This window comes from Triturus cristatus, chromosome 8 (genome assembly GCF_964204655.1).
Source record: "Triturus cristatus chromosome 8, aTriCri1.1, whole genome shotgun sequence".
Classification (NCBI taxonomy): Eukaryota; Metazoa; Chordata; class Amphibia; order Caudata; family Salamandridae; genus Triturus; species Triturus cristatus.
The window spans coordinates 809,734,942-809,750,168 of NC_140591.1; the positions used below are offsets into that span (position 1 = coordinate 809,734,942).

General features: G+C 42.1%; 1 protein-coding gene across 1 annotated transcript in view; it reads left to right on the forward strand.

Moving 5' to 3' along the window:
* The window catches only part of PCCA (propionyl-CoA carboxylase subunit alpha), a 2,516,110-nt gene that overhangs the window by 1,116,687 nt on the left and 1,384,196 nt on the right, over positions 1-15,227 (forward strand). Inside the window, exon 12 of the mRNA XM_085622263.1 lies at positions 4,720-4,870. Coding sequence (XP_085478389.1) covers positions 4,720-4,870 — 151 coding nt within the window. The remainder of the gene's footprint in view (positions 1-4,719; positions 4,871-15,227) is intronic.

The window sequence follows — 15,227 nt, forward strand, 5'->3', positions numbered from 1 at the left end:
ACTTGTATTTATATATAAAACTAAAAAGTGACGAATTGAAACCTTGAGCTAATCTTGGCCATTAGAAAATATTGTGGGCCACATTCTGCTCTCAGACTTTTTCCCTTTGTGTGATTACAAACAAGGAGTAACTGCACATCATACTTTTTCCTGCTAATACTGATCGCCCCAATAAAATCATGCCAGGGTTGCTTGACTTGATAATGTTACTATGCATGTTTTGCCTGGAACACATAGACATTATGACATCATATCTGCTTGAGGGAATTGTATTGGCTGCTTGTGAATGACACTATTCAGTTCATAAGGCATTTTAGTCTATCATTATCCTCTTTTAGGGATAGGATACACACCTACAGTCCAAATTATGCATATTCATTCTAATGTCAAGAGCCTTCTGTGTATCCAAGTACATGAAGGGTAAGGCTGGAGAAAAAAATTTAAAGAGCACAGCTTGGTTTTGCCCCATCTCCTTACTGAATTTAAAAGTCAGGGTGCTGACTAAGATTATGGCTAATCGACAGATGGAGGTAATTTGTGTCCTGGTGTGTCTGGCCAAGCCTAGTTTATGCCAGACAAATCTTCCAGACTAAACCCTTGGAGGCTATATAACCTGACAGGGCCAGTTCTGCATCTGACCTGATATTCATCCTGTTGTTAGAAATGGAGATGTCATTTGAGGAGTTTTGGCTTACGATATATAAAGTGAATACATCTATTGTATGCTCATCCTGTTGCAAGGGTGTCGGTAAAGAGGATGTTGTGTCAGGTATTGCGAGGTAGAAGAGACCAGGATTTCCCCCTTCCAATTGCTGTCTGCCTTGTACCTTGAGTTGGCTTGCTAGATACTGAGGGACCCCCTCTTCACAGATTTTAGAATATTTAGATAATGGGAGAATAAAGCCTCACTCTTCCCTGACGATATCCTTATGTTTCTGACCCATTTTATACCATTCCCAGGTTTATGTACTTCTTTGGGGAACATGGCAGACTGTTTTCGGAACCAGCTGGGAAAATGTGTCTTGTTCCCGATACATAATTGTTAGTGGTAATTACCAAGATCCATGGCTGAATTTTTGGAACATAATCTCAACAAATTGTTATGAATATACAGAGAGGACACAACATCAAAAGAGTCCCCTGTAACTTCTGGGCAGGAATACGCTATTGAAAAGGTTGCCTTCTCCAGGTGTCTGCATGTGTTTCAAAACACCCCTTTTTTGATACAAAATAATTTTTGACAACGCTAATGTATCTCTTGGAACTCTGTGGAAAGCAGGAGTGCCACGGACCTCTGTAACACTTTACATAAAGAAATACATAAAGTAAGCACTACCTATTGTAGAAACCTCTACTGGGCATCATAGCTAACTAGTCACGTTGTACGATTACTCTGCAGGAGGGACCATCTTTAAGACTAGAAGGAAGATAATGGAGGAAAGGAACATCCCTGCCTTGGCTATGCTGGTCATGGTGCTTCCTCACTGGTTATGTAGGAGAACAGGGTCACGGGTGAGACCTCATTCTCATTGGGAAATGGTCTGCATGGCATGCCCAAACAAAGCGTTTTAGTGGGTGTGCTCTATTAGGAATATCGAAATTGGGTACGTATAGATACACACGAAAATTAAAATTTTCAAGTTACTCCAGACAGAATATAACCTGCATATGTCAGGATACTTCATATACTTTGTAGGTTTGCCATGCATTAGGCATCTACTTTGTGAAAGGGGAAGGGTTGTCTGACCACGCCCCTTGAGACTAGAGTATGATGTACAAGACAATGACAATCAACTTCACGGTCCTTAAGATCAACTAATGGCCAAGAAGTAAAAAGACCTGGGATCATGTGAAGATTTGTAGTTGTTGAAAGACCATAGTAATTCCATAGAGGCGATGAGTAAGGCCATCTTCAGTCCAGTGCAGATTAAAATACACCAACGGATATATGTCATAGGGTCAAGAGTATATATTATGAGATGACCTGACACTGCCGAGGGCTTGAGGGTGTATGTGGAACATGGTACCCTTTTACACACCTTTGGGAAGGCTCCTAGATTGATGACCTTTTTAGGTGGCATTAGTAGAGCCCTCTCAGAGATACTGGGTACCACTGCTGCATTTCATGCAAAAATTGAATCATTGGGGTTATTGGATACAGACATCTTAAGACCCTAATCAAACTGGGATTGACTGTTGCTTCTTGAGATATCACACAATGGTGCAGTAGCCCGCTCCCAGAAGTAGAAGCCTGGTTTAGAAATATAGATAGGCGTCTGGTAAATGCCCGCAGAAATGTTGATAAATCTTGCTCTTCAAGTGTTTGTACGTATTAGCCGCTGCCTAATTAGGACCCACACGGCAACAGATGATGGAGCGAAGCAGTAGCAAGGAGCTCATTTTACCGCCATTGTAACATGACCGTTGTGCTGCTATTGTTCCCTGTGATGATAATTGACGGGATTTTGCGGTGGAATTTAGTAAACAGTGTGCTTTCTGTTTTCATTTTTATTTGACCTGCTCAAATGTGCAATTGGAAAAACCTAATGAAATATATTTATTTCAAAGAAGCAGGTGAACAACTTGTGGGTTGGAAAACGGGTATTTGTTACTTCATCATTGTCATGTCTTGAGAGTGAATCCTGACGCTTTGTACCAGATATGGTCCATAATGTGGATCCTCCCGAGATATAAATAGATTTCTAGTGCTGGGATGCCCTTGGCTTGATTTAACACTCCTTAAATAACTGATGATGAAGAGCAAGGGAGTAGCCAGACGATTAAAATACCCTTCCCTTTGAAACATGCGGCGTTAAGTCAGTGAACAATTCCAACTCTTCCTGTGGAGATATAAGGGTATTCGAATTCCTTTACTTTAATTTTTTGTTTTCTTTCTTCTTTTCACCGTCAATTCTACCATATCTTATTCCTTTTTTCCCTAAATAACTTTTCTTATTTCCATCACTTCATACTATTTTTCTGCTTTCCTGCTTTCTTTTACTACTTCCATTTTTGATTTCCGTTCCTTCTGTTTCTTTTTGAAGCCCTTCTTTCCATCCATCCTCTTTTCCATCCTTGCTTTCTTTCTCTTTCCATCTTTCTTTCCTACTTGCCATCTTACATTCTCCTTTTTTTGTATCTTTCTTCGCTGCTTATTTCTTTCCTTCCTTTTTTGCTCTCTCATTTGCCACTCACTTATTTTTTCTTTGTCATATTAATCATTTCTCTTTGTCGTCCTATTTGGCTTCTTTGCTTCCCATCCACCTCCCCAGAACAGATGTGACATAGCACCATGCATTCTGGCAGTATAAATTATCTTCTACTCCTGTCTTGTGACCATCGGGTCCCTGAATTAAGAAGTGCCATAAAAAACAAAAAAAACCCCGCTGAAGTTGTGTTCGTAATAAATCGTCAGCCAACGCGTTTCGGCCTTTTTACATAGGACTTCTTCGGGGCTGTAAGTTAAAAATATGTTTAAAATACATTTACAAAATCAAACTATTCATGACTAACCACACTTATATCTACACAACATATATGTAACATAGACATAGAGACAACATCTTATGACAATACAATACAGTATATGCGTCTCAATGTATCAAGGACCACTCAAAGTCATTGGTCCAAGAAACCATTTAAAACCATACCCAAAAAGCACGGATAAAACGTGAAAATATACACATTTTTGTTTTTTTGAAGCAACAAAGACTGTTGACATGAATGTGTCAAAGAAACAAGGGGAAAGGGGAGAAGAAATGAAAAAGATTTAGAAGATGGAATAAGGGTACAAATGAGAATGTATTATAAGGGTTGTAAAGACAAAGTGGGAAACATAAGATAAAGCCGCATGGTCCTCACCTGACTGTGAAACTAACACTAAAAATGGGATTCTTTTGTTAACCCCCAAAGAACACGAAGAAAGATGTATTCTGTTATTTCATATGGACATTTTCATTATCAGTGGTGCAGCTCTAATCCAGTTTTTTTGTTTCATATCCCCTTGGTAGGGGAGGTGCTTCTGGGCCAGGGGCACATTTGGAGATTTGCACACAGGATTGCTTTGTATTTAAAATATATTGGTAATTTACGGTACAGGTGCTGCACATGTTGCTTTTGGTTCACTGTCCATATTTTGAGTTTCCCCGCTGAAGTTGATATGCTGGGTGCTTCACTATGCCTTGAAAAGTGCAGTTTGAAAATGACCCTTGAAAAGGAGGATTGCATATAAATTTGCCAGCTTACTATTACTTTCAATGAAGCACAATAATGTGTTGCCCTATATGTGCGCACGCACCTGCATGGCTCTCAGGTTCCGCATGTCACGCGAGTACCTCCTCCACTCCTGACTTTGCTTTCGTTCTGTTCCTCGTAGTCCTGTTTAGATAAACGAGACTAAAAGTCCCAGAATTCGAATACAAACCTGGGCTAGTTGAGTACTCACTCGTGAACCTGGGAAGCTTGCGTGCCCTGTAGCTTTCTTGTGCTGTAGCTTTTGCTTAAAGTCCAGCCGTGGGTTGCCTGTGGTTTGCTCCAAGGAAAGTCCTGGTTTGTTTTCCTCCCATTTCTTAAAATGTTCGGCCCTCCGCAGTCTTTTCTTTTTGGCTGACTGGGCGCTGCAGGTAAGGAATTAAATTTGCTTTGTCACATCTGTTTTGCACGAGAGCTCCTTTCCGAAAAAATCATACCCAAGGAAATCATGTTTTTCTTATTTTCTAGTACATTTCTCGACCCAGAGACCCGAAAAGCTATGGGAGAACAAGCGGTGGCTCTCGCCAGAGATGTAAATTATTCTTCTGCTGGAACAGTGGAATTTCTCGTGGACTCAAAGAAGAACTTCTACTTTTTAGAAATGAACACGAGATTACAGGTAAAATCGTCGACTGTTAAAAGTAATTAAGTGATTTTGCAATTATATAAATCCCAATGGGTTAAGTGGGCTCAGTGCCAAGCAGTGCTTTACATCTTCCCAGAGGACCTGATAGGAGGTCATAACCGAATTTCCGTCAAAAGTTCACTCTGCCTAGCTAGCCACTTTGCTTTGATATTTTTTCAAATTGGCAACTAAACTTTTATTTTTCTTGAAGTGGTACCGACATGCTGAATTCCACTAGAAGAGGGATTAAGCTACACATTTGTTCCCAATAAAAACAATTCCATTTAGAAAAAATATGTTCCCCGTTAATATGCTGGACCTTTACTAAGAATACCTAAAATGATAGTTCCCAGATTTAGGTTGTTGTGTTTTCACACTCAATATAATGGCATGACACCATGAAGTTACTCTATGGAGGGTTCTTTTCTGATTAGCTTGAATTATTTAATCCGTCTGTAAAATGGAGGGGAAAGGTGCAGTTGGTTATGGGCGTTACTTTGTATTAAAACTTTTTTCTATTAAGTAACCTTTGAAAGGCCAAGCATAGTCCCTTACTATGCTCACTGTTTCTGCCTTGCTCGAGTGTAGCCATAGATATCCGAATTCCTTAGATATCCGAATTCCTTAAGTCCATGTGCCATTTTAGTTAGTGAATCTAATCGTCTTCCCCACTAACAATTTGTTAATTATGAAATTTCAATTTATCTGCCATTACGAGCAGGTCATGTGTTGCATTCATTGCACCTCATGAGTGCGTAAGCCCGAATATCATTAAGGAAAGCAATGGTTTATTTAGACATTTGGTCTCATCGTTTACAGTCGCAATAAGCGGTGGTGTTAATATTGTTGGTCACGTCAGATCATGTTTGTAATGTTTGCAGATCTGCAAATTCTATTGTTTGCTAAATATTGTTCGTTAATATTTCAGTAATGCATTTAACTTTTATTCATGGACTCTTTTTGTGGGTTTTTAAGTTGGATGCTGTGCCTCTATTTAACCATTTTTGAGTTTGTGAGTTTCATATACAGACATCTCTATAATATAGGAAATCTTAATAAGAGTATTATATCAAATGCAAACCTCAGTTTGTACTGTAGTGTAGTTCCTATATCCCTGATAGGCTCTGCGCATTGGAATAATACACACTATAGATTTGACATAGGACTGAGGTCAGTATGTCTCTCGAGTAGATTAAACTTAATTAGTTGTGTGTGCTAGCTAACTCAGAGGTCACTAGAAACTTCTTGAATATACAAGAAGGGATTAGTCTCTGACAACCGCATAAACGTGACAACTTTGTTTCCCTTTAGAATCGGCACAGTCTCAGAATCGTGGAAACAATAGATAACAGTTCCACTCAGTCAATCGTGCATGCTTCGTTTCTACAGAGTTGCACAGAAATAGAGAGACGGGCGTTTCAATAAAAGGGTTTATTAAACAGTCTTATTTCTTATGCAAGAGATATGAATTGCTACAATCGTAAGACAGACTGCAAAGTACAATATATACGAGGTTAGCAGTAAGATAAAATAATACTGCAATAGCATGGTTTGTAGCTATGACATATATTAATCAAAATACATACATAAATAACATAAGCTAAAATGTGATACTCATCTGATGCTTCTAAATTGTTCTACCCCAGTGTACCTAACCTAAGTGCAGTACGCGGTTTGAAGTAGGTGCTGTTTCCAAAGTATAGCTAGCTATATTTTAGTTTAGCCAAGAGTTGCCAAAAGTTTCTCTAAGTTTTAGTCAGCTCCATACGAGAGAATGAGAGAGGTTGGAATCTCTTTTCTGGACTCGATAGTCTAACCCCCTGCAAGGGAAGTCAGAGAGCACTGGAGCTGGATTCTCTGCGAGGAGGATGGCCGCGTCAGGTCAGTGCATCAGGCTGGAACTTGATCTCCTTCCGAACTTGCCGTGGCGAACCGCGTAGTCTGGGTTGGATCGAATCCTCCGGGAACCGCAATTTGCTAGGGCAAGTGCTGGTATATTTATACCTTGAAGGTGTCTAGGAATGCCAGTATTGACGTAAAAGTCTGGCAGAGGAACGTCATGAATGAACCCCTAAGGAATAGATGTTCATGCATACTTAATGAGCTCTTGGAGAAATCAATATTCAAGCTGAGGGAAATTCCTAAAGGCTTAAGGGTCTGGTTTTCCAAGAATTTATTGTGACGTGGATGGACAGATGTAGGTGGCCATGCTTGTATTTGGTTTGTACGGACAATGTCTAAATAAGCGCCGGATTTCTATACCCAAATAAGGGCAATGTGAATTGTACCTATATAGGGGCATAAATCGGGAAACCTATATACGGAATCTAAATCTGCACACAACAGTACTTTGGATCTATAATTGGTCTCTAAATATTGCAGACTTTGGTAAGTTATTTTGTACTGTTGGGTGTAAATGTAGTGCAGTACCCGTCCCTGTCATCCTTTTCTTTACTATATAGAGTAGCCATCTATGCATTCACATGGATATTCAATGGCTTTAGCCCATCCTTTGCTTGTTTGTACTACTGGTTACAAGTGTTCGGCACTGGCACCGTTTTTTTAGTCCAGGCCTTATGTTTCATCTTCAGAAAGGTAGGAAGAGAGTGACAAAGGAAGAGAAAAGGGTTGAAAAAGAACATAGAACAGTGAGTTAAGGGCCAGGAACTGTAGGGCAGTGGAAGAAAGAGGCGTGGGCTGGAATCAAGACTAAATAGCCATGCTTTTCAGCAACCCAAGCATCCGTATTTTTCCTTGCAAAGTAGGAATTGGTTTCAACCTTCTGGTAACTGACCTGCCAGTTCACTCGCTGCACCTTTGTTATCCCTCAGTAAGTGGCCTGTATATAATTTTTCAGCCAGTGCAGCATTCTTTTTGACTTCAAGATCTGGATCAAGGCCAAGCCAGCATTTTCCTCAACCATTAAAAAAAATATTTAAAAAATCTATTCCGACCTAAATCTCACAAGTGGATCCATTATACAACTTCAGGGCCAAGATCTGGGCCACAATGTTTCATAGTGAGACCCAAAACTGTAATGAAAGGTCTCAGATCTCCCCTGGACCAAGGTATGTACCGTCACTTTCCCAGGGAGAGAATATCAGTTCCAAACTTATGGAATGTAACATATACACAGCACTTCCTAAGGTGGGCAAACTTTCAACACTCCCCCAAAGGCAAGAAAACAATATCACATGAGTCTCCTCTAGACCAAGGTAACACACACAACACTGCTCTAGAGCAAGATATACTTTGCACATCACGTGCCAGGAGTAGAACAACTTCCTATAACACAATTACCTGCTAGAAGGGAATTCACCCATCCTTCTACAACAGAATACTTGGCCAAGAAGAGTCCACACCTCCTGCTACAAGGAAAAGATGAATTGGTATATCTGGGATATATTTATTAGTAAATAGCACCACACGGTAAGCCAAATGCACCTATCATAGCAGACTCTAACATATCAATAGTATGATTGAAACACAATCAAGGCAAACCTATATGTAGAAATCTATATATGTATATAAATGTATGGAACCTGAAAATAAAGTTATAGTAAGCAAGAACAGTAGGAAAACTAGAAATTAGTGGAACACCTCACCACGAAAAACAAGTGAAAAGGAAAACATGCCTTTCTCACCTAGTGAAGCTCAGAAAATGGCGACAGCTCAGAAAATGGAGTCACTTAAGCGTAAGCCTCTATTCACGCAGAAGAGCAAAATTAGTATGCAAGATGACATCAGATCAGGCCAAAGCCAATAGCAAGCACTACCGTTAAGCAAGATAAAGTCAGAATCTGAAAGAGACATAATCAAGCCCTACTTCGTATTATGTAATAATATGCTAAATAAGACTGAGATGGTGATGGGCGACGGTCATTATCAGGCTATTTATCCACATAAATGGCACATTCATTACAAAAACAAAAACACATTTTTTCCCTTTGTCTGTGTCGTTGCTCCAGATGGAAAGCTCTATGGGATTCAACACCACAGTTTCATTCTGTGGCTATCTGAATATATGGAGCTGTTCTGTAGCATTATTTGTCAGTTTGGGCATACAGTTCAACATCTTTACTGCCATGTTTTTCCCTTTTGACTTTCCTCTACTGAAGAGGAAATCTGTTAGTAGCCAGAAAGAAGTGCAGCTGCTCCGTGAACTGGATCACCATTTACAATACCCACTTAGCTCCCATATACTGCCTTAGGTGCCCATATGCTATTTTACTTCCCTATTTGTTTATCCACTTTTATCCCTCAAGTACATAAGTGAGCTTTTCAAAAACACCATCATGTGGATCCAGTGTGTTGTCTTTCTCCCACACAAATAAGATAGGTCAGGTACCAGTCATGGTGCTTGAATGGTTGGCATTCCCCTGATGTTGAAACAGTGCTTCCTGTAAGGTGGACTATTTTGGGTAGTATGTGGCAAGCTGTTGGATCTAACCAACCATACTAAGCCACGGTTCCAAGAAAGGTCAGCAGTGCTACTTCAGAGAAATTAATCCCCCCTCCCTTTGTTTTAACTGTTTAAAGGCTTATACCCATAGTTAAATTGGTACTGCGGGTGCTACTAATTAACAAAACATATTCCGACTTTCTGTTCTTCTCCAGTATTAACTCCCTGTGCAGGATTCATCTTCCTTTCAATAGAAATACCTGAGTCACCATCTATCAAACATGAAAAAAAAATTGAGAAGTAGTAGAACAGAAAGTAACATGTTTAGAGCCCTGAGCAGTTTGTCCTGTCGATATCTCTACTCTTGACTCCAGTAGACAACACCTAGCCTGTCTATGTTAAAATGATTCATAGTATAGGCGATCATTTTTTTTGCATTTTTCAGAGTCCGATGATTAGGAATTTTAACGCTGGCAGCAGTGTTGATGATGGCCAAAGAGATGGACCAAAAGAGGTCAGAGGAAGCTCTCTTCGTACTCCAGTCAGAAGTTAATAATATTGGTTACTTAAAAGACACCATCGAGACTCTGATTCCATGCTGCTGATTTTTCAAGGAAAAAGTAGCTTGTGTGATAAAGAAGGATGGCACAATGAAACTTGTTGGGCTGGAAATGTTCACAATTTTAATTTTCTTATGATTTTCTATTAAATCTTATTCATCCGAACACTTAACCAGCGCTCTAAAATCTCAGTGATCCCTGCCTAAGAAGACACTTATAAACTCTTTTATTCGAAAGTGCCTGCACTTTTCAGCAGAGCTGAAGTAATTCTACAGATACTTTCCAGTAGGCATCTACTCTGGCATAATGAGCATGTGTGGCTAGATCATGTAAAGGAAGGGCGTACTGATCTGGTCTGCACCGTAGCACACCTTTAAATGGGTGTTCAAGGTGCATACCTGGCCAATGTGCCCTGTTACAGACCGTGCTCTGTCCCCAGGGCACTCACTCCTGCCCTAGAGGTAGGGCATAGGTGAATGTTGGACTGGCTGTTTGAAGCAGCTGATCCGTCTTTCACAGTGAAGGTGGTACCCGGCCTGCTTTTGAAGGGTCTCAGGGACCACCTGTAGCTGGGTGCAGTGATTGACTGCACCCACCTGCAGGAGTGGGTGACTGTATGGGGTGGGTTATGGTACCCCCTTTCACCCCTTTGCAGGGGTTGCACTTAGGTGGCTCATTGGCTGTGCATCACCTCTTTGTGTCAAAATCAATGCTCCTCTTAACACCTCTGTGCTCACATCTATATTATGGCACGTTTTCCCTTATTAGCACTGGCCCGCGCCCCTACGCAAATGAGGGCACACTACCATGAGATCATACCCATGCCATTGTGCTGGCTCAAATACCTTACAGAAGGGGGCACACAAGCTTCTCCGGCCCTTTCTGTAATATCAAACTGCCCTGATGGTGCAGAAAGCAAGCACTCATGCCTGTTGCTCTCATATGGCACTTTATGCATAGCTGCGAAGTTTCCAAGGTCCGTTCGTGGTTAGTCCTGCCAGTCCCATTTTGTAGACTTGTAGTCTTATTTAGCCAAATATAAAACTAGATAACAAGTCCCAGAATTCTTAAAAGGGGGAACAGCCTAACTAGTTACACATGGGCCTGGAAAACTTGCCGGCTATGTTTGATATCAAGGCAAGAATAACAGGAGTAGGACCCGTTAACCCAGGTGAGACCGGGTAATTAGTATAACAATGTCTCAACTGGGGATCATTCTCTGAAAAATTGATCAACCGAGGATACCCCAAACGCATAGTTACCCGCGCCTCCAAACGAGCGTGGTACTGCCACAGGGAATTCCTTCTTTGCCCTGCAACCAAACGTATCAACCAACGGATCCCCTTTGCATCCACCTACTGCCCCTCCAGTAACAAGATCAGTAAGGACCATCCTGCGGTCTCACCCCTCCTTCAAGGAACCCCCTCTCTTCTCCTACAAAAGAGGCACCAACATCGCAGACAAACTGGTACATGCCATCACATGGCCCACAAAAGATAAGGGAACGCAGTCACTGACCTCCATGTGGGGTCTCCCACCCATTATCGGACACTTCAAGTGCCAAACCTGCCTAGCGTGCAATCTGACCTCTAATACCAAGGAATTTGTCGCGGCAGGGCGTACTTATCCTCTCAGACACTTTTCCAACTGTCGAACTACAAACGTCATCTACGCGATACGGTGCCCCTGCAACCTCTTATACATCGGCCAGACAACCCAGATGGTAAACAGCGGATCTTCCAACATCAACAGATGCAATGTTGACACAGCACCACTGGTCGGACACTTTAAAGAAAAAAAACATTCTGAAACCGACCTCATTTGGCAAGTAATTGACCACCCAACACTCCCTACCAGTGAGGGTGACTTGCAACTCTTACTGAACAAACGCGAATGTCATTGGATTTCCCGTTGTGACACCGTCAACAATGGATTGAACACCCTGGACAAATGGAACACGGTCATCACTGGATCTTAACTTCTCTGACCCTTCCGACTGCCCTCCCCTCGTGACAATCCACTTAAATGTACCTCATGCACTACCAGGATATCATTCCCTCTAAGAAACACATCACCACTCTACTTGCTGTATCTCATGGTTAGTGCTAGCTTTTTTTTATCCCTTACATAAAACAATTTTTTACAATTGCCTTCCCAACATGCTGTGTACGGTTGTACCCAATAGTTAATCTCTGAGAATTCTCAATGCCTACCGACAGACTTGCATTGTTTCGGACATCCGTTCTTGCAATAGTATTCTCTCCCTTAAATTCGCCTTTTTGTTTTGTTTCTTTAAAATTGCTTCTTAATCTGTATGTCATGCATTGTACGCATGTACCCCAAAGTAATTGAGTAATGCTCTTTACTGACTGTAATTATCTTATTGTGTAGCATTATGCATCTAGAACTTAAAGTATTCATGTCTTTCTGTTTTATTTATTTCTCTTGTTACATTGATCTGCTCCTATATCATGTATATATTGTGTATATATTAAGTTACTATCCGCACAGTATCACGGCTACACTGCAGCCTTGAACACCCTGTCTTTGGTGAATTCCTCGCTTTCCCCTCGGTTAGTCCCACCGGGGAACCCATTAGGCTCCCTTCTCCTTAAGCTAGCCCCCCGGGGCACTGAAATTTCTTGCTCGGTCCCGCACTAGTCGTTTCTATCCTTGCGGCGTTCCTCCCTCTGCCGCTCCCTTCCCTTCTGGTAATTTATTGGTTGCCTCCATCGAGACAGAGGTTCAGGGCGCTTCACTCGTTCACCGGCATTATTCACCGGAGTGCCTCCCCTTCATGCCCAATATTACCGGCCGGCCCGTGATGCCTCTACACGCGGACCGTACTCCCAACTTCCATGGTTATAACAAGGTAGGATACATTGCCTCCGTGAACTCCCTTAACACCCCCCCCCCCCCCCCCCGTTTGATCCAGCTGCGGGACCCGGTTATTGACCCTGCCTTGTACTTCTCCTTCCCCCCGCAGATTGACAATTCGGGTTACGCTCCTGGATTCACTCTCCCTCCCAAAGAAAGCTCAGGTAACCCAACCCCCTCTACCTCTGTACTGCTTCAGGCACCTTTTCCTGTACTTCTTACCCCTAATTGCAATTATCCTCCTCCCACAGCTATCCCACGTTTTAATTGCGTGCTGAACCACCCTCTGGACCCCCTGCCTTAACTGGACCTCTGGCTGCCTAAATTGGTTATCTTTCTTGCGCCATGTAAATCAACAGGCCCCTGGCTCTTTTAATCCCCTTCTTTACTTCTTCGGGCCACTCAATTGCTTATACTTTTCCCTTTCCATTTCCCCTTACAGCACTAACACTGTAAATAACGTGACAATTTGTCCTGATGATGACCTGAAATTAATCAGGTTGAAACGCCGTCGACTACCCAGCACAGAACCTTGGCACTGTAGTGGTCAATTAATTTACCCAATTTACGAACAATTTTGTACATACTTGTCCCCTTATTGACCACTATTTGTTATAATTTCGTGCCGTTCACACCGTTTTCCACTTTGTGTCACTGCGCCGTCACTAGCACGCCCAGTGCCCACTTGTGTGTTATGGTCACCGTACACTTCAATTGTACAGTAGTGCTGTTATAACTACCTGCAATTACTAAAAAAAAACTTATTTTCATTCTTTCCATTGTGGTCTCCCTTTGTCCTTTCCCTTGGTCCCTATGATGTATGCTGTGTTTCTAACTGTTCATGCATAATAATCCCCAGTTGAGACATTGTTACATTGTTATGTTTATGATCTAGCCTCTGGTCTACCATCGTTTATGTAATCAGTCTTTATCAACTTTTGACACAGGGACACAACATGCGCTCTAGCTTTGTCCATACCCAGCTCGATTGCAGCCCTGTGTGTTTTAGAGGTCAATCAATCCAGTCACTACTTCTGTCCCACCTCTTTTCTTGAGAGCTCTGATTTCACATGATTTACCTATTGATTTGTGAATGCAACCGTAGTCTTGTATCGTTGTGCAGTCACTCTCATATTTAAACATGCAATTGCAGAGTGACGTAGATGTGCTGATTTCATATAGTGTATACTTGTTTAGTATTTGTGTGTTAGTGTTTCAGATACAAATCGTAGAAATGACTTGGGAGTCCAAGGCTTCCAGATCGGATTTAGTGGGATCCACAGAAGTCAAAAGGTTAAGAACCACTGCCCTGTGCATTGATGTTTTCCTGATAAAGTGGCCATGTGTTGATGGCAGTAGGCGTATCAAACAACAAGTGCTGGCAGCAGGGGAATTTATCTAATATGTAATACCATGATGAGCTTAGGAAAGCCGGTGGTGTCAGATCGGGGTGGAGCAAAGCCAAATTTAGCAGCTTTGTTGACGCTTCTTAGGTCTACTCGCTAACACCCATGAGTGTATGAGAAACACAGAACGAAACCTTCACTGCTGAATTTAGTTTGGTCGTGTGCTTTGAGTTCTGTGCAGTGGTATTGTTTGCCTGTGGCGGCTGGCATTGCTCGCGGGTGGCGGGGCGGGGGTCGCTGGTGGGGGTCTCACATGGTGAAAATATTTTTTTAAAATTACAAAGAAATAAACTTACCTTGCCACCGTCCAGTCCCGCATCCCTGCTCCTGCTCTCCTCATGTACCTTGGGGAATAGGAAGCCGGCCCCACTGACCAATCACAGCAATGCAATGCAGCACAGGGATTGGTTTTGAGCATCCTGGTTCGACGCTCAACCAGGTAATGGGGGCCTGGGCATGTTCTCTGTAATGTAGCCTGCATGGGAAATGGGGAAAGTGCGCATGACTAGTTTGGGGCGGCCTGAGAGGGCCGACTGAATGGTCATTGTGCACTTAGGAGTGAGCAAACCACTTCTCCCCTGCTGCAGGAGCAGAGCAGCCCCGCCCACCAACCCGCCCGCAAAGCAGCAGGAAGCTGCATAAAATGCTAATAAAACAAAGATTTTCTTTTCTAAACTTTATTTATTCTTTTATAATCAGTACAGTAGCCACAGTTACGTTGTTACATCATGTAGTGGGAGGGGAGTACATCATGTAATTGGATTATTCATCCAATCAATATCGATGAAGTGACATAGTCTTGTTTCGATAGGGTATAACGAGTAAGTGTGAGGCAATTTGCATATTATACATCATTTGGCATGAATACATCTCTTGTATATCATGTCACTGTGAGTTCCTGCACTGCTTGGTTATGTTTGGTTTGGGAGGGGGTGTGTGTATATCATCCCCTGGCTCTATCCTTTACCAACTTCCACCCCCGTCCTTTCCTCTTCTTCAGCTGCTGCGTTGCGAATGAGGTGTACTTGGTAGGGTCTCCATATGTTCTGTGGCCTGCTATGTGTTGGAATAAGGGCATTATAATTGCATGAGTGTGTGTTGGAATA